General features: G+C 31.8%; 1 protein-coding gene across 1 annotated transcript in view; it reads right to left on the minus strand.

Moving 5' to 3' along the window:
* FCHSD2 (FCH and double SH3 domains 2) overlaps positions 1-21,915 on the minus strand; it is a 194,461-nt gene that overhangs the window by 150,858 nt on the left and 21,688 nt on the right. The window contains exon 3 of the mRNA XM_010973089.3: positions 11,184-11,229. Within this exon, the coding sequence (XP_010971391.1) occupies positions 11,184-11,229 (46 nt within the window). The remainder of the gene's footprint in view (positions 1-11,183; positions 11,230-21,915) is intronic.

Below are 21,915 nucleotides of genomic sequence, written 5' to 3' on the forward strand. Positions count from 1 at the left end.
AACAGATGCAAACTACTATGCATAAAATAGATAAGCAACAAGAATTTATTGTATACCACAAGGAATTATACCCAATATCTTGTAATAACCTATAATGGAAAATAACTGGCAAAAAAACTGAATCACTATGCTGCATGTATACCTAAAACTAACAAAATATTATACATCAAATATACTTCAATAAAAATAAATAGTAAAAATCTAAAATTATATTCTGCATATAATTCCGCAATTATGTGTGAGCAGACCCAAATAAGTCCTTAAAATAAGACAGATAGCAAATAATAAAACTAAATATAACAAAGTTCCCCCCAAAAAGGCAAAACTAGCAAATCTACATGCCTAAGAATATTCATTTATTCATATACTACTGCTTCTTTTAATAGTTTAAATTTTTTTAATCAAACTATGTATATCAAGTATTTTGAGAAAAATATTGCAACCTAAGGAGCTCAAAAATAAAATAAATTTAAAACATAAGTATCAACATGAACACAGAAAACAACCCTCAACTTTCACTCGATAGTTATCCTCATTGTTCTACAGGAGAAGACTGGCAGAATGGAATGCTCCAAGTATACAGTCCACCATTTCAAATAATTTTACAAATGCTTCTTTAATAGCAATGGCCAGAAAGGTAACTGTACACAGCTAAATTAACTTTTTTTTTTTAACTTTAATGCTGACTAAATTTCCCCAAAAAACTTCACCACATACACACAACACTAACTTCTTAGGTAGTATGCCCAACTCTTAATAAATTTATTTCTTAAAAGAATAAAAATAGCAAAAACTTGAGGTGCGACTGTGTGATACCACAGGCTTTTCTGACAGGGTGTCCGTGTTTGCTCTGTGTTTGTCCTCAGGCGAGGAGCCACCCCTAAAGTCCACAATCTTTTCCTGCTCTTTCTCTCCAGCCACAGTAACCTTTTGTATCCTTCCTTCACTAACAGCATTCTGCCAAAGACTACAGGAAGTATATTAATACACAGACCTTGCCTTTAGCAATTTCAGTTTGAGTATTGCAAATGATTTTACCAATACCTCAGTGGTTAGCTAACTGCAGTCAAAAGCCAGACTTAATTTTACCCTAATGTTTAATGTTTAGTGACTCTTACATGGCTCCTGTGTTTTCAGAGGTTCATTTATTCTATTTATATAAATAGAAAGGCAACACATTTATTATTTCTGGAGAATTACAAAGTAAATTTCACAAATCATGCTTAAAAACAAAACATTAATACTCTTGTAGGAAGTTGAAAGTAACAAGAAACTTGAAAAAGTTCAGGGCTCAAATCCCTTCAAGTATAAATAAGGATATACAGTATTATTTTCTTTCTTCTAACATTCCCCTAAAAATGTATTATAAGTTTAGTTTGCATGTACTTGAGGTACTATTTTTCAAGTTGCTCTCATATGGTCAATCCCACTTAAATTCTTTTCCTTTATGATATTTTTCTATTGGGATGGCTCACCTGTATGATCTCTAAATCTCACACTCAATTTTTTTGGCCAATCAGTTCCTTATACAGAGAATGACAGCATACACCATAAATAATAATCCTACAAAGGGCATTCTTTTCAATTGACCATAATGCCACATGAGTGACTTTGAAAAGAAATAAGTTAATATATTTAATTGGAAGACAACATGCAACCATAGAATATAAGCTCAGCAAGTGCTAGGACTTTTTATTCTTCTTTTTTGGGGTAGTGCTATAGCCACAGTACCTAGAATAGTGTTCAATAAATATTTTCTCAACACATGAAAATTGGTATACGTTAAAATAAACTAATTTTAAAATAGTATTTTATTAAAAAATTAAATACAGTAAAGCCTTCTAGAGCACAGATTCTCATTCATCTTATGGTCTTAAGGAAATATCAACATTTACAAGATTAAGCTCTAACAGAGATGAACCAAAATATTAAAATATTTAAAAGAATTAAATGTTAATATTAAATATTAAAAAAGAAACCAAAACACCACAACAATATTTTTAAAGACTTTTAAAATTGGTAAAATTGATAGAGGAAGTTAAAAATTCAAAGCAGTTTTTCATGTAAATTGTGATTCCACTTCTTTTTAAGGTATGGAACAAATAAAAGCCAAAACTATAAAACTTCCCAAAAAGGAAGCTTATACTAGTGTCATTACCAAACATTACCCATTAGACAGTTGTTAACATAAATGTTCTGCATACTTTCAATTTAACAACTAGTAGACTCTCTAAAGGAAATTCCCATAATAAAGATAAATGCTCTAATTTTCTGCTTATTTTTTAAATGTATATAAATGTAACAGTTAAGAATACACAAGCTTTGATATTTTAAAAAATTTAATGGCTAAACTGAAATGCATACGTTAAAATTAAAAAAAAGCCTCACGGTTTTTTCTCCTTGAATTATGCCTGGCCAAATATTTTTCACGTAACAAATCTTCATTTTTTTAAGAGTACCAGCAAAATGTCACATAGCAAAAAAAAAAAGAAAAAAAAATGATTTGAGATAATTTTAAAAACTGATTAATGATAAAAATCTACTATCATTGTTACAGATTCAATCAGGCTTGAAAATCAGCATTATCAGTGATGTGCCCTAATCTATCATAGTCATCAAAACAAATCATAAAACTTTATGAAGCCCAACATCACCTATGTAGTATTTTTGCTAAAAAGTTAACCTAAATCTAATCAAGATGAAAAAATCTGGACAATTCCAAAATGCTGTCTACAAGACAAATGACCAGATGAGCTAAACAAGTGAAGGAAATTAAGAGGTACAAACTTCCAGTTACAAAATAAATGAGTCACAGGGATGAAATGTACAGTGTGGGGAATACAATTAATACTAATATAATTATTTTTAAAAGACAAATGACTAGCCTTCTCAAAAAGTCAATGTCATGAAAAACAAAAAGGGTGAAAGAAATAGTCTAAATAAAATCGAGAGACACATCCACTAAATGCAATGTGTAAACCTTAAGTGGATCTTGGAAAAACAGCTATAAAAAACTTTGGGAATAAATGAGGAAATTCGAAAACAAACTACATATTAGATATTATAGAATTATTATTCATTATCTTGGCTATAAAAACTACATTAGTTATTTTGGAAAGTGCTCTTGTTCTCAGAAGATGCAAAGTGAAGTATATAGATGAGAAGTACCATGATGGCTGCAATTTACTTTCAAATTGTCTGGCTTAGGAAAAAAAGTGTAGCTATATAATGTAAATGTGGCAAAATGTTAATAATTGGTTAATATAGAGGAAATTGATACTATTCTTCAGTACGTTATTCCTTCAACATTTCTGCAGATTTAAAATTTTTCCAGGTAAAAAGTTTGAAGAGAAATGTCACCAGGTCAAAAATTTTCTTCATATTTCAATTTAATTTCAGTAAAAATTACAAAATCCAAAGCTGGCTAACACATGGAAATTTTATTTTGTAAACATCTTATGACTTAAAGTAATAACTGTTACTGATTCATGTTATAGATACATTATAGATAACTAGGATTATAAAGAAATTCCCATAAATTGATCCTATTACTTGGATTTCTATTATAAAATCTGAGTTATAGTTATATTTTAAAAGATTTTAAAAGATAGCTAAAAAAAATTCTGGCCTAATAAAAAGGTTAAGTAGTTACCCTAATGAAATAGGAAATGTTCTTATATTGGGAGAGTTTTTATAGTGCTTTTCCAAAGGCAAGAAGGCTCTCCCATTATGGGACCTGGATAATCTAATCATACATGCAAAAGTCCACACACTTAATTCATCACTCTCTTTCTACTAGGGAAATCCATTATCCAGCAAAGCTGGGGTACAACAATTTACAGAGAAAAGGAAAACTATCTAATACAGTAAAACAATAAAGATCATCTTATATGTGTAAACATAGACTGGGAAGTATTTTCGTATTTCTCATATGTGTAAACATAAATTGGAAAGAATTCATTTCTGGAAACCAGTGTATTTAGTCTCCAGAACTAGCCTAAAAAGGGAGGAGAGAATGGTCATCATTCTCTTTTCAAAAATGAAGGGAAAAAAAGTAAGAAGTCAAGCAATTTTCCCATAATCATTAATTTGATGTATTTCAGATTCATAATTCCCTTCCTTGAATTAGTGCCCCACTTCCTGTCCATAAACTGAAAAGTATGTAGCTAGTGGTTACAGCAATAAATACAAATAAGGCGATCAGATATCTATTCACATACCAAAAAACTCAACAACAATGGCTCAATATGGATACATTATATATAACATATGTAATAGTATGAATATTTTATTTTGCAACATATTCATCAATCTATGAAAGAAAGAAGCCATTCGGTGTATTCTTTCTTTAATGCCCCCTCCAAGTTTCAACTTTTCTTCAATGAAATCACTATATAGTCCAGAGGGAAAAAAAAGAACATATCTCATCAATTCTATTAACAAGATAAATTTTTTTTAACATTTTAAGATCTCTGAAATCAAGACACATCTAATCATTGACAATATCCCACAACTGCTATAAGGATACAAAGGAATTTGGTGGTTGTTCTATTGGTTTGAGAAAACAACTAACTCCTACACATTTCCAACAACATTTAAGGACCATCTGATCATTGTCTGAAAACCTCCCAATGACACCGTCTGCTAAGATCAAGAAACTTTCTGTATGAAAACCTGGAAAGTGGTGTTAGCAAAGAGGAAAAATTCCTGGAGGCAATACTGGGATAGTCTTGTCAAGAAATGCTGCATTCTAGTACACTAAGTGGTACACAGGTAATACAGTGTAGAAAAACTGATTCTAAAAGTTATTCAGAAAAAAATAAAAATAAAAAAAATAAAAGTTATTCAGAAGAGTCAGACTCTGAATACAAAGACACTTTAGAAACACCTTAACTAACTTATTATACTTATATTTCCCTTTTTAAATATGGCCAAGAGATAGATGAATTTTTTTAAAATTTTAATTAATTCTGAAAAAGCTATTTCAAAAAACATAAGCAAATGATAAAGCAGAGTATCACAGTTTAGCTGGATTTAGGGGAGGTGGGGGTAGAACAAAATATCAGATTTCTCCTTAAAAATATGCCCCAAAATGTCTTAAATGATATCACTTAATAGTAGCAATAACAAAGGGAACAGATACTCTCATGTAATACTGCTGCTGGGAACATAAGTACTTTCTGCAGTACATTCAATATTAATAAAGCCTTAAAGATGTACATAACTTCTTACCCAGAAACTTCACTGAAATAATCAGAGATGAGTGGAAAGTAGTTCAGAATAACACTGTTTATATTTTTTAAGTAAAATTAGAAATAAATACCCCCCCAAAAATTAGTTAAATAGATGTAGCAAATAAAATGAGACATAATTATTCCAAATTGTAACATGCAGTTATTTCAATGATGAAACAGAAGAAAAGATGGTAATAAAATATTGGTAACTAAAGGATACACTGATCTAAACAATACATTTATAAATTTTAAATAAATTTACTCAATATATTTAAACCGTACACATGTTCATAAAAAACCTATTAAGGTCATATGACAGAACCTTAATTAATTAATAATGGCAATCTCTACAATATGGGGAGACAGATGATTTTTTTCCTTTTATTTGCTTTCCAGAATCTTCTACAAAAAGAAAAAATTTTACTTTTGTTATATCTATATGAAGGAAATTGTACAGTTCTTTAAAATCATATCAGGGACTCATAGTATTCTGTGTGCTCAGGCCTGTTCATAAAACTTTATTAAATTATAGTGAAAAAATAAATAAATATAAAATCTTCTCAGAAAATTACTGCATGAAATGCTTCTCCCCTAAAAAGACTAAACTAATCAAGAAGAAAAACAGGATCCAAGAATCAATGAATCCAACACAAGACACAAATAAAAACATATTCAAATAAGCATTATATAGCAATCATATAAAACTCAGACTGAAACAAGTCACCCAAAAAAAGAGGTCTTCCACAAAAGGGAAGTTTTGACAAACTAGATGATGTATTTAAAATACTGGAAAACCAGAGGAAAATTAAAGACAAACTAAAAAATAGAGACATCCATGGTTTAGAAGACTCAATATCATTAAAATGTCAGTTTTCCCCAAACTGACCTAAAGATTCAAAGCAATCCCAATCAAAGCCCCAGACAGCAAGCCGGTGAAACAAACAGATTCTAAAACATATATGGAAATGTAAAGAGCGAAGAGTAGTGAAGGCTCTTATGCTACCAAATATCAAGATTTATTAGAAAGTTACAGTAATTAAAACAGTGTAATATTGGCAAAATGATTTCTTAAAATACAGTAGTGGAATAAAGTCCAGAAATAGACTTATACATATATGGTTACCTAATTTACCACAAAATATCACGTCAGTTCAGTGCAGTAGGGGTGGGGAAACAGACTTTTCAATATATGGTGCTGCCTCAACTGGGTATCCACACAAAAAGTACAATCTTGACCCCAACCCCATAGCATACACAAAAGTTTACTTCAGATAGGCTATGGAACTAAATGCAAAAGATTAAACAATATAAATTCCAGAACACTACAAAAATTTTTAGATAGACATTAGGGTAGCAAGGAATTCTTGAATAGGACATAAAAAATACTGACAACTTAAAAATTTCAATTTTATTAAAATTAAGAACTTGCTTTCATCAAAAGAAACTACCAATAGATAAAAAGGCAAGCCACAAAACATGACATTTCTGCACAAGATCAAAGAGATACCTGTAATACATACATCTGACAAAAGATTCAAATCCAGAATATATAAAGAAACACTATAAATCAATAAGAAAAAAGCCAACAAGCGATTTTAACAAGTATTTCACAAAACAAGATATCCAAGTACACAATCAATATATGAAAAATTCCTCAACTTCAAGAATCATCAGGAAAATGCTAATCAAATGCATAATTCTTTACTATTAAATACACACCAGAAAGGCTAAAATGAAAAACAGACAAAAACAAGGCTTTAAAGCAACTATAACTCTCATTCACTGCTGACAGGAATGTAAATTGCAATGATCACTTTAGAAAACTATTTCATAATATCTTCCAAAGCTGAACAACACATATTCTGTAATTCCTTGGGTATATAACCAAAAGACCACATCCATAGTTACCCAAAGACACATACAAGAATGTTCACAGTGACACTATTTGTAATGATTAAAAGACATGAAAGACAATTACAGTTATTGGCAAGGGTATGGAAGAGTAACAACCCCTTCATACAGTGCTGGTGGAAGTGCAAAACTGAACAGCCAATTTGGAAAACAGTTTGGCCATTTCTTAAAAAGTCAAACATAAACTTACCAAATGCCTGGCAATTTGTCCACACACAAATACTCATAGCAGCTTTATTTATAACATCCAAAAAAAAAATAGAAACAATTCAAATGTCTCATCAATAGGTGAATGGATAAATTGCAGTATATCCATAAAATGTAATAATATTCAGCAAAAATAAGAAATGAGCTATTGATACACAAAACAACACAGATAAACTGCAAAATAATTATCCTAAATGAAAGGGGCCAGACCAAAAAAATGTACATGCTGTAAGATATATGAATTAAATTAAAATTCTAAAAAATGCAAACTAATCTATAGTGATAGAAAGTGGATTAGCGGTTGCCTGAGGGTGATGGGGAAAAGGGACTCAAGGAGGGGTGAGTGGAAGGGAGGGATTATAACGGGACATGAGGAAACTTTTAAAGATTATAGGCATGTTTATTATCTTGATTGTGATGACAGTTATGTCATCTACCTATGTTAAAACTTATCAAACTACAAGTAGTGCAGTTTACCATGTGTCAATTATATCCCAATAAGGCTGTTTATAAAAAGTCAGCACAGTGGAACTTTTGTGAGAGTGTGAGAGTGAGGGAGTGAAGTGGGAGGATCAAGAGGGATTTCTAAAGTGGTGTTAGTGTTCTGATGCTTGACTGGTTATTAGTTATATGGGTGTATTTACTTTGAAAATTCATGGAGCAGTATACTTAGGATCTGCCTACTTTTCCGTATGCACTGTTATACCTTAATTTTTTTAAAGCTTATTAAAAAGAAAATGAGATACTATTATCTACTCATCAAAATGTTGCTCTTTTTAATTTTAGAGAACATCATGTGTTAGCAAAGATGCAGAACAACTGGAACTCTCATACACTTCTGCTGAGTGGGTATAATCACTTTGGAAAATCACTGTATCTACTAAAATGGAACACACATATATACCCAGTGACCCAACAGTTCTACTCCTAGGTGTGTAACCAACAGAAATGCACACATATGTCCATCAAAAGACATGTATAAAACTTTTACTTAGAAACACTAGTTAAAATCATCCAAAACTGCAGACAACTCAAATTTTAATCATCAGTACACTGGAAAAACAAATCGTGATAAATACTGATTTAGTGGACATTATATAGTAATGAAAAAGAATGAACTACTCCTACATGCAAAAACATGTATGAAGCTCAGAAACTTAATGCTGAGTGAAAGAAATCAGACTTGGGAGATGATACCATGAGACTATTTAAATTCAAAAACAGTCAGAAATTCAAAGGTAACAGCTATTCTGGTGAAAGTCAGCGTACTAGTACCACTGGAAGGTATGAATAATAACTGCTTCTAGAGCCCTGGTAATGTTCTATATCAATCTGTGTAGTAGTTATGTGACCATGTTAACTTCATAAAAATGTATCAAACAGTATACTCAAGATCTGTCCATCTTACTGTATGTATATTACAATTAAATTTTTTTAAATTTACTCCTCAAAATTTCAACTCTATACTGAGCCAGAGAAGGAAAGAAAAAGAAATAATTCAAATAGTGCAGCTATATTCTCTGACCACACCCTACTACCAATGAGAATTATGTCCCCAGACAAAGAATACAAACAATAAGCCTGACATACTCAGTACATACTGGCAAAATCTGTAGAAAGAATGTGTTGACTATTTTAGGGGTTTCTCTACTATTGACAAGAAGTAAAAACACTGTTTAGGCAACCAAAGAACAGGGTAGAGAAAACTTTGTCTATATCCTCAAGAAATAAACTGAAAAATTAATTGGGAAAACATTGAAAAAAAATCTAAAAGGCAAAAATGACAAATAACAAGAAGTCAGAAAACTGGCTCTCCATAAATGTGCTCACTGTCCCAAGCAGAGGCAGAGAGATACAGAAATACTCTAGTGTATAAATACGATTACTCTATGAAATTGTGAAATATCCATTATTAGGTTATTTATACAGTTTACATACATTATTAAGTAGAACTGTAAAAACAAAACCAGGTATAATTTACTTGACAGACATTTAAAGACATTTTTCAAGAGTAAATGTGATTGCTCTGTAAAATATAATTTCACTGTATTGTGTAGTATATATACATATATACACATAAATACATATATCTATACATATATAACATGTGTGTGTTTAATACAAGAGACAGTCTAAATAGATTATTCAGAGTTAGAAAAGTAGCAAAGGCACTAAAGTAGTACCAAATTATATTGGAAAGAGTAGGCTGAAAAGGAATGGTTTAAGGTGTTAATTTCTCATTTAACATAAGTAGTAATCAAGCAATAATGTCTAGAGTTGATAAATTGGAATCAATTATAAGAACATTATTTAAAGATATGGAAAAGATCACCAAAACAACCAGAACAGGATTTGCTTTTAATCTTTTCTTTGAAGAAAGAGACTGGGATTATGGCAGGAGACTGCTACTTTTCATACAACTGAATGTAGTATTTTATATTTTTAATCATGAACTGGTCCTATTTGATTATTAAAACTTTAAAATATGTTACAGAAGAATGCAACACACAAAAATTTTCACTCCATTTAATTTTAAAAGCAGATCATATACTTTGATCCCAATGGAAACACGTCTATAGAGGCACTGTATGAAAACATATCTGTAAAGGGTATAACTGTCCCTATTTCACAGGTTTGAGGGAATTAAACCAGATAATATACCAGCAAAGTTACCAGCAAAGTTCCTGTACAATGTAAGGATTCAATCAATATTAGCTATCATTACTAGTGTCTATTATACATGCAGAGAATAAAGATTCAGCACTAGTGTTAGAACTGATGCTAGTCATTATGTAAAGTATCTGATATATAATAAGTACTCAATAACTAATGGCTGAATTAATTAATTACTGAGTCTATAGACTCAGGAACAGATAGCTTTCAAGGAAAAGATAATTCTAAGACTGTTAAATAAAATAAAGACAGCTACCTGGTAAACCACAATGAAATTAGAATAAAAGTAAAATCAAAGCCTAACAAAGTACAAAAAAAAAAAAAAAACTAACAAAGTACAAAAAACAAATCACGCCCCAATTTTATCATTTATAATAAAAATAACAATAGCAGCAGCAGCATAAATTACACGGATAACAGTGGTTATCAGGTATAGCATTTCCTGGGTGTTAATTTTTCCTTCAAATGTTCTCCTGTATTATTAAATTTTTTTATAAATACTACTTCTATAATTTGGTGGGGGGAATCAATATTAGAATTCTACTCCACATAGAAAGTAACTGCTTACAAGGCCAAAATTTCCAAATTACATTAAACTGTTTTTGTACAAGGAAGGGAGTTACTGATTCTTACATATTCACAAGATGATACATCAACATAATTTTTCCTTGGCACATTTAGCTATCTGAGAGCAAATAAAATTCTAATTAAACTTAAATGCTTAAATTTCCCTATAAACAGCACCACACCATCCACTGAAAGCATACCATACTCTGTCAACAGAGACCTAATGCGAAATAAATGCTTGATTGAACAAAACAATAATTAACCTTTCATAAAACTGTAGAGAACAGGATACATAAGGGAGAATGAATATACATACTTGTAGAATACATTCACTACTACTTATACTCATAAATATTTTACGAATATTGTGAATATTATCTTTTCCCAGAAGGTTCACAACCTTCTTTGCAGTAAAGAGCAACTTAGCTTCTCATTTGAAGATTCAAATAAAGGAAAAGAAGGATCAAAGTCAGAGCCAAAAATAAGAAGAAAAGAGGATGCAGGGATACCAAGGCTTCTTTCCAACAACCACATCTGCCCTTAAGCCAAAGAACAAGTAAACAGGATGGGGACCTCCATTTCTAAGCTTACCTGTGCATACTCTCTTTCAATAGCAGCCTTCTTCTGACTGAATGTCCTAAAAACACAAATAAAAATTCATTACCAAAAGCATAACAGTTATTTTGTATAAAGTTATCAACATACCCTCAAATACTGCTTGGTAAACTGTGCTGAAGGGGGAGACACAACATTTCATTCATCTTATGTGCCTAGGAACACTGCTGATACCACAGACTCCAGAGTTAAGACAATCTACATTCAAATCCTAACTCCACCGCTTACTAGCTGTGTGACCTTGGTCAAATCTCTGTGCTTGTTTCCTTCTTGGTAAAATGGGTATAGTAACAGTATCTACCTCATAGGGATAGTGTAAATTTTAGTTAATAAAAATATCTAAAATGCTCAAAATAGTCTCTAGCACAGATTTGCTACTGTTACCAGAATTGCTACTGCATAGCGGGTACTATAAATGTTTACTGAATCTAATAATCAACATAGAGGGAACTACAGAAAACAAAGTGAAAAATCAAATTTTGACTAGCTTCTCAACATGAAAAACAGTCAAATCATTCCCTTCATTCCAGTCTTTTACAAGAGTCACCAAAGTACAATTCCACTACATGTTTGTGGTTATGATGAAAGCACCCTTTCCACACATGTATTATGTTTCTTAAATTCTACAGTAAACACATTTCACATTTTAATATTTATGATATCGGTATTCATCTCTGAATAATGATTAGAAGTATTTTCTTCTATCTTAACAGTATATGAAATATAGTGTACCTTACAAACCAGAGGCAAGATAGACTTAATGAAATATGATAATATTAACAATTTTCCTTGAATAGTCTGACTTTAAAGACTTTTCTGTGAGCTGCCAGATATCTGTGCTCTTAAAATCACTTCATTAAGGCAGAGATATCAGAGTAAAAAGTGAAAAATATAAAGAAAAGAGCTGGAATAGAAAAAAGGCAGTAATACTGAGTGAAATAAGTCAGTCATAAGAAGAAAAATACTGTATGATTACATTTATTTAATATACTTAGAGCAGTCAAAATCATATAGACAGAAAGCAGAATGATGGTTGCCAGAGGCTGGGAGGAGAGGATCAGAAGAATTATTATTTGATAGGTAAAGAGTTTCAGTTTTGCAAGATGAAAAGAGCTCTGAGGATGGATGGTGGTGGCTGCAGAACAATATGAATGTACCTAAAACCACTAAACTGTACACTTAAAAATGGTTAAGACAGTAAATTTTATGTTATATGTATTTTACCACAATTAAAAAACAGAAAAAAAAGAGCTAAACAAGATCTTTTTCCTTACGGAGTACACTGCATTATAAAGCATTTAACACAGTCCTTTAAAATATAATTAGTCTACACTCCTTAATTGAAAACATATAAACTCTATATCATATATGCATATATATAAAACACACTGCATTTCCATTTGTATACTGTTTTTTATATATAAATGTGGTGTGTGTATGTATATACATGCATATATGTATACATGTGTGTTCATATATATACGTGTGTGTATGCGCATATATATATATATACACACACACACACACCTATATGTACATACATATATACATAAAACAGTAATGTAAATTTTCTCTGGGCAATGGGATTACAGGCTTTCACTTTCTTCTTCTGCTTTTGCTTTCTGTATTTTCTGATGTCTTGGTAAGAATATCATGTTTGAAAAAATTAATTCCTTATTTTAAATAAATAAATGCACATTCATAAACATATGCACACACCTTTTTTTCTAACACCCATGCTGTATTACTAAAGATGGACTTAGAAATTATTATGACTAGTGCTACTAAATATATTATCTCCCCAGGCAAATGAGACTAATTAAAATGAACTCATTTATACTTTTACCATTAAAAAATCTGAAAACTTACCTGTATTTTGAAGGAGGTGGTATTTTTAATATTTTACAAAAGATAAATGTAAATATTTAAGCTATTTATTTAGTACACTTTTAAGCTCAGATGCATTTCATCTTGAAATAAGAATGTTCAAATGAAGTATGCAAGAAAAGGAGAACTATTTTACTTTGAAAATGCATGCCAACTAATTTTAAAATTCTCAGTGGAATCTTCAGTTGTCAAACAATTACATAGCTATTAAGTAATTTCCTCTTGTAAAGAAAGAAAACAAAAACAAGATGACAGCTACTCAAAATTTACATCGTATTAGGAAATCTATTTATTATAAACCATTTCAAAGGAACAGAACAAAAAAATCTATCGATAATCTCCATATAAGATGAAAAGGCACTTGTTAAAATTCAACATCAGTTTCTCAAAAACCTCTTTTAAAATATTAATGAGTGGTATAATTAAACAGATGGACAAGAACAAGTGTTGGCAAGGATGCAGAGAAATTAGAAATCTCATGCTGGTATGCTGGTGGGAATGTAACATAGTAGCAGCTGCTTTGGGAAACAGTCTGTAAGCTCCTCAAAAGGTTAAAGGTAGAGTTACCATAAGACCCAACAGTTCTATTCCTAGATATATACCCAAGAAAACTTAAAAACATACTCTACACAAAAATCTGCAAATGAATGTTCACAGCAGCATTATTCATCACAGCCCAAAAGTGAAACTGGTCTAACAATGGCTCCTTATGAAGAAAGGAACTGGTGGTAGTGCCTAAAAGAAAGACCTTTTACTGTTTTCTTGTTCGTACTACTGGAATCTATACCATGTGTACATGTATATATTTCTTATTGAGGTGAAATTTACATGACATACAATTAAGCATTTTAAAGTATACAAATTCAATATAGCATTTAGTGCATTTACAATGTGTACAACCACCACCTCTCCCTACTTTCAAGATTAAATCACTTCAGAAGAACACTCCATACCCATTAAGTAAGTTATCATTCTCCATTCCCCGTTCCCTTTACTCTTGGCAACAACTAATCTAATTTTCTGTCTCTATAGACTTGCCTATTATGAATATTTCATATAAAAGGAGTAATATAATACATGGCCTTTTGTCTTCTTTCACTTAGCATGTTTTCAAGGTTCACCCAAGTTGTAGAATGTATCAATACTTCATTCCTTTTAATGGCTGAATACCATTTCAATACACAAGATATACTGCAATTCATCCATTCATCCATTGATGGACATTTGTCTCCACATCTTCACCAGTATGAATAATACTGCTATAAACATTCATTTATGAATTTCTATGTACAGATAGGTTTTAAGTTCTTTTGAATATATACTTAAGAGTAGAATTGCTGGATCATATGAAAATTATGTTTAACTTTCTGAAGAATCATCAAACTACTTCCCGTAACAGCTACACCATTTTACATTTCCACTGTGTATTTTTTAAATTTAATAGTTAAATGAAACAAACTAATCTTTTAAAGTAAATTATATTACATTCAGAAGAATCCTATATGGACAGTAAAAAAATGTGGCAACTCTGTATGTACTAGTATGGAAAGATATCCTCAATTAAGTCATTTAATAAACACTGATTTGCTATCATTGGAAAGACACTGTATGGGTACATTGTATAGATATAGCAGTGAATACAACAGACATCAAGTAGGACTAACAGATTATAAACAAATCATTACATAAAGAAATAGTCAATGACAAATGAGATTATTAATTATTAAGTACTACAAAGGAAGCTGCAATGTATTACCAGTATTTTTTAAAGCTTCAAAACAGTAGGAAAAGCAAGATCTCATTTTATCTTAAGAATATTAATATATATCTCTATGTAATATAGGTATCGGTATACACTCACAAATATCTGGAAACTACATATTGAGGAGAACACTCAAAGAATATATGCCAAATTTTTATCATTAAGGGAAGGGGATGTGAGACTTATTTTCTACTCTGATTCTGTTTTTTCTAATAATCATTTATTATTTCTATAATTAGGAAAAAATTAAAGATATAAAACCACTAATTTTCAATCAGCTCATATAAATTCTGTATCATACAGAAAGGAGTAAGAATAAATCCCTGTAACAATTCTTTAATAAAAATCTAATGTTCTAAACAATTTTCCTAAAATAAATCTGATCAAGCCACTTTCCTGCTACATTACTGAAATGGCTCTTCATCAATCCTTGAAAAAAATCTAAATTCCTGTAACAGGACAAATGAGGCTACTGACTATCCAGACTTGACTGCTAGTGTGGCTTCATCTCTGTTAACTGCCCACTTTACACCTGAGGCTCCAGCTAATTTTCCTAAAATGACCAGTAGGCTTATGGTTTCACACTCTAGTAAATGTGGTCCTTTCTGCTTAGAATTCCCTTCCTCAATTACTTGGTCTAAATTTCTCATCCTTCAAAACTTAGCTTAAGCATGTCTTAAGAGAAATCTTCCTGAATTCCACTTGTGATTTAGATAACCTCTCCTCTGAGATCCTCCAGCATCTTATAATACAGCACCTGCTTCAAGTATTGTAATTATCTGTGAAATTGACTATGGAGTTCCCTAAGAGCAATGAGTGTGCATTGTATTTATATGTGTAGCACAGTGACTGAACACTGCAGTAGTTCAATAAATGTTTGCTGAATGAATGAGAGAACAGACAGAAACTATATAATCAGATTTCAGACTCCATAAGTTTCAGTAGGCTAGCTCCTGGGACAGGTGGAACCAAGATCACAGTCTACACCCGTATGCATCAGTTAAGTTTCTTGACGTTGATTGCAGATTGTATCAGTTAATACAACCATTTTGTGCACGTGAGCATTAAAAACCAAGGAAGGTATATGAGTGTGCAATAAAGGTTTAGCCTTGGCCAAAGAGAGGTCTGGCTTTTGCCTTTGTCTTTGGGAGGTAATCTCTAAACCTCTGGAATGTCATGCCTGATAAGAATTTTTTATTTACCTGGGACCCTTAGGCCATGACAGATAGAAAATGCTAACAGTGTGATTTATTGGGGGTGGGTGAGGGTGGAAGGTAGGCCACATGGTGTCAGCTCAACTTCTGAAGGAGCTGGAGACTAAGGTCAGCCGCATGGGCAGTCAATTATATCTAAGTGACCAAATACATCTCTTTCCTTGGATAATTTTAAAATATATCCTTTCACTATAATAAACCAAAACTTAGAGTAATTTTTCAGTGAGTTCTGTGAGTCCTTCTGGCAAATTATCAAATCTGAGGGTAGTCTTGGTGAATACAACCTTGCAAGTTATATAAGAAGTGAGGGTGGTCTTGGAGGCCTCCAAACTTGTAGTTGGTGTCAGGATTAAGAGTTGTCTTAGGGACTCCCTAACTCTGTAATTCATCATCAGGATAAGCAGAACACCTAAGAAAGTTCAAATTATTAATGGTAGTGGTAGAGATGGGATATCAATAACCATAGTGATGAGTATTAAAAATAAAGATAAATACACCCACCAGAATGGCTAAAATTTTTTAAAAAACCTGATAATTATAAATATCAGTGAAGATATAGAGAAATGAAACTCTAACATGATGGTGATGGGAATGTAAAATGGTACAACCACACTGGGAAAAAATCTGGCATTTCTGATGTAACTAAATATAACTTCTACCTTGAGATAGTAATTGTAATGATAGTATCGTTACCAAGAGTAATGATAACAAGTGTCCACAAAAGCACTTGATAAAAATATTTATAGCACTTTTATTCATATATAGCCAAGAACAGGAAACCATCCCAGTATCCACTGGTGGGATAATAGATCAATAAACGGTGATATATTCTTACAATGGAATAAAACTCAGCAATAAAAACAAATGAACTACAAGATGATCACCACATTTTTACTACTCGGAGTTAGCTGACCTCTTATTTTATAAATGACACTGTTTAAATATAACTAATATCAAGATATAAAAAATAATCAGTATGGACAGCAAATTGGGGTTAACGGAACTATACTTATATTATCAGCACATTGACAACTCTTTCATAAAGAAACCTTTATAATTTTGTTCTGGAATACAACAGCTGTTTTTAGAGGTATTATTACCACAAATATGGCAATAGTATTAAAATGATGACATGAGAATATCAAAAAAAATTTTTTAAACAAGGCAAGTAAAATGAATAACTGAAGCTATACAAAGTCTGACAGAGAGGAAACTATTTGGCTCCTAATAAAAAATATTAATTCACCAACATTCATTATCTTCAGAATTTCAGGTATTCTACTAAATATGCACTGGGATTATAAAAATGAAAGAGACATGGATTCTGCTCTCAGGGGATTCATTAGTATAAGATATAAACAGATGATGCCAAGACCCACAAATGCTACAGTCACAGAATGAAAAGTAGAAAGTGTCCTTATTAATTAGGTAATCTTGGGCAAGTTAATTTTCCTGACTGTGCTTCAGTTTCCTATCAATTAAATAGGAATAAAAAGAACATCTACCTCATAGAATTATTATGAGGATTAAATAAGTACATATTTGTGAAGCACTTAGAACAGACTTGGCACATAGTAAATGCTAGAAAAGTATTTGTTAAATAAGTGAAAATATTACATCCACAGTTTATAATTATGAAATTTAATCCAGTTTAAATACTTTGACTAACTGCATGAATACACAAAGCACTAACAAAAAAATACATTTTAAGTAATTCTGGTCTTAGTTGACAGAGCAAAGTCAGAATCTCCCTTCTCCTCTCAGAAATTACCTAAAAGCAACAAAGAGAAAAAAACGTAAATGTAAACACGATTTCTAATAAAACTAGGAAAGATATGAACTATAAGTGGAAGACAGGCCAAAGGAGAAACAATTTAATTGGAGAAAGAGGGTAAATACAAGGCTTGATGCTCCAAAACTCAAAGGAGTTGGGGGGAGTATATTTCTTCAACTGCACTTCCTTAGGTATAAAATTTAAGCCACATTCACAACAACAAAAGCAGGGGACGTGGGCTAGCGGAGGGAGCTTTGCTGTTCATAGACTGAAGAAATAGAGGAGAAAGTATTAAGTTAGAAATCACACAAAACAAGCTACGCTGGCAGAAATTAGGCTGCTAGTGCAGCAAAAAAAAATTCATAGTGAGACAGCTTACACTATGAACGCCCTGCAGCAGCCAATCTCTGGCTGAGAAGACATAAAATAAACTCATTCACTCAATCCTGGTCATAAAGAAAATTACTGTAAATTTAGAAGACAGTAGCTACTCTGAGATACCTACTTCTGATATCCTAAAAAGTAGTACAGGAAAAAACCCTCTTCACTGAAAAATAAACCCGAAGGAAGCAAGAATAGATCAATACAAATAGAAAATTTTTAAAAGAAGGAAAAACACAACAGGAAAAACAGTAGCCAAGGGACACTCATGAGAAAAATGCTGCCATGGAGCCGATGAATTTTTAAAACTTAAAAGCAAAACAAAACAAACCCTAATGAGGCAAATACCACTTCCCAGCAGTTACTGAATGTCAAAGTCCTAAGAGAACAGCAGTGGTGAAAGTGGGCATCCTCCTGTCTTATTCCTTTAGGAGGAAAGCGTTTAGTCTTTCATCATTGAGTATAACATTATTTGTGGGGGGTTCATATGTGCCCTTTGTCATATTAAGGAAGTTTCCTTTAATTCCTAGTTTACTGAGTGCTTTTATCACGAAAGGGTGTTGAATTTTGTCAAATGCATTTTCCACCTCTATTGAGATCATCATGTGATTCTTCCCTTTGTTCTATTAATATGGTGTATTTCACTTCTTGATTTTCTTATGTTGAACTTTTGCATTCCTGGAATAAATTTCACATTGTCATAGTATATAATCCTTTGAATATGTTATTGGATTCAGTTTGCTAGTATTTTGTTGAGGATTTCTGCATCAATGTTCATAAAGGATATTGATCTGTAGTTTCTTGTGGTATCTTTGTCTGACTTTGGTTATCAAGGTAATGAGGACTTCATAAAATCTAATTATAACAAGCCACATTTACTTGACATATTACTCCTCTAAGAATCCAAGAATCAAGCAAATCCTCCTCCAGAGGTTTGTAAAAGTCCTTAAATTTTTGAAAAGCACTTTTGCAATATATTCACTTTTGCAATACCTGAAACAAGATGCTTAAGGTCCCAGTAAATACTACTGCTAAGACAAAAAATGCAAAGCAATGTTTTCTGTTATTAAATAACCTTTAAACAGCTCCTGAGAACTACACAGTCATTCCCCACTGTGCACAGAACTCATTATAATACAGATGCTAGTAGCTAACAGTACAATTCCAGTCCAGCTCACTTGCCCTGCCACTTGGCATTAGTGAGAAACACTACATACTCTTTATACCTGGTACAATTAAATAACACACAAGGTATTACCATCCAACTCTGCATCTCCTAATCATAAAAGACAGTACAAACTTAACGTAAAGCAAGATAGCTAGAGTACTAAATGGTGAAATACCAAATTATACAACACACTTTCATTACATTTCAATAGAATACATTAATTTAGAAGCAATCTAGCAATGGACTGAGCCACAGAGACTCCTGTATAGAAACAATAATAATCACCCTGTTTGTAAAGCACTTCAAGTTTTTCAAAGTCTTTTCCTATCTTATCCTACCTGCCCTTCACAACAACCCTGTGAAGCAACAAGAAAAGATTATTTCCATTCTATAAATGAGGAAAGTACAAATCAGAGCAATTAAAGGACACACATAAAATTGCTAATAAGTAGCTCTGGTTAGACAAGGAGAAGAACTGGGAAGAGAACTTAGAACCAATTTTACCTAACACTGTTTTCACAATAAATAATGTGTTGTAAAAATTAATGATAAAAATGAAGCCAAAGATAAAGAGAATAAGGACAATGCAACAGGGTAATTACCAACTGTACATTCTCTCCCTATTTTACTGCCTTCCCTTCCACTGTTCACAGTATACCCTTCATATAAGAAACCACCATGCCCCACAACCTACCAGGCTCTTTATTCGATGATCTCACTATCCCAGGGAAGACCTCCAAAAGAAAGACACACTAGGGAAGTAGAAAGTGAACAGATCAGAAATCAGAAGACCTTAATTGTTCTAATCCTGGGTTTGGATAGGTATCTTTCCCTCTTCAAGCCTCAATTTTTATATCTATAAAATTATACCTATCTTACCAGGCTGAAGATTAAAGAAATAAATGGATATAAATGCACTTTGGAAATGTGAAGAATTCAGTGTTTATTACTAGGCTACAAATATATGCTACAAAAATTCACAAAAGGTATCTTACATAATTATGTTAATAAATTCAAATTATTTCAACTATTTACAAGTTTTACACATCATACACACAATTAGATTTTAAAATATTTGTTGGACTACTGCAGAATTAACAACAATTTTCAAATCTATTAATTCTTAATGAAGAAAAAGCACTCTATCTTCAGAATCTAAAAAAATCTGACAAGGTATCTGGTAGAGCAGGAACCTGTGAAGTCAGTTGGTACAGAAGCAAGGCCTCAATATTCACAGGATTTTATATTCTATAAAAGCTAGTATTTGTATCCAGGAGTTTCCAGAATTACTCAGAAATAAAATCAGAGAACAGAGATCAACTCTGGAAATCACACAGAAAACACCTTCGGTTCACAGAAAAGGTAACTGAGGCCAGAAAGAATTTTTACATAACTTTGAGATTTCCCTTACTGGACCTGGGGGAGGAAGGTGTGGAGGAGTAGAACATTAAAAACAAAATGAAGCCAGAATTTCCTCCAGTTAGGCTGTTAGGCTCTTAAGTCAGTATTAAAGAATCTTTAATCATAACGACAGAAAACAGCTATAGGAAATTACAGAATCTCCACAGAATTATAAAATTGGTGGCCAGAATACTACAATTCTAATCATAACATCGTATAATAATTTAACATTTTGACAGAGATGAGGGAAGAATCATATTCTGCAGGTATTACATGTATTTATTTACAAATAAATATTGTGGAAAATTCAAAATCTATCACTGAATATCCAAGACTTTGAACTGCTTAGAGCCTAATGCACATCTGTATTATCATTTATTGGAAAATCTGCATTCTGAAAGTTGCTTTGTAGTATTTCCCTAAAATTAAAACCTTTGTATTTGAATACATGCCTGATTTAAGTTTGAGAAGCTCACTTTGGGAAATATTTGCTTTACAAATGTTATATAAAGCTGATAGAGCAAAAATGGAAATGAGAGTGAAGCTTACTCATCTGTTATCTCCAGATGCTGCTTTCAAAAATAAGAAAAGAAAGCAACATACATTTAACAGTGATCATCTCTGGGTGACTGGACTGTATGATGATTTTAATTCTCTATTAACATTTTTAACATAACAGTACAATTAAAAATATAAACAAAAATCCATGTGGTTACCACGAATGTAAAACTTACATCTTATTTGCTTCAGACATACTTTAGAGAAATATAACACCACAGGTAACACTAAAATCCACCTGTTCTGCTTACTCTCAATTCTTCCCTCTCAGAGGCAGCCAATACCATGTCCTTCCTACTCACGTTTTCATACTTTAAACGTATGGGTATCTCTCAATAGTTCATAGTATTTTGTCATTTTGCAATTTGGCTTTTCCAGGGAACATTAAGACTGAGATCTACCCAAGAGATAGATTTCTTTCCTTCTAACTGTTACATTGTATTTCATCATATATGTATAGCACTCTTCATATATCCATCTATCCCCCTTATCAAAGCACTTTAAGTTGTTACCAGCTTTTTGCTACCAAATAACAATAATCTATTTAATCTTTTTATGTAAAA

Source organism: Camelus bactrianus, chromosome 10, assembly GCF_048773025.1.
Source record: "Camelus bactrianus isolate YW-2024 breed Bactrian camel chromosome 10, ASM4877302v1, whole genome shotgun sequence".
NCBI lineage: Eukaryota > Metazoa > Chordata > Mammalia > Artiodactyla > Camelidae > Camelus > Camelus bactrianus.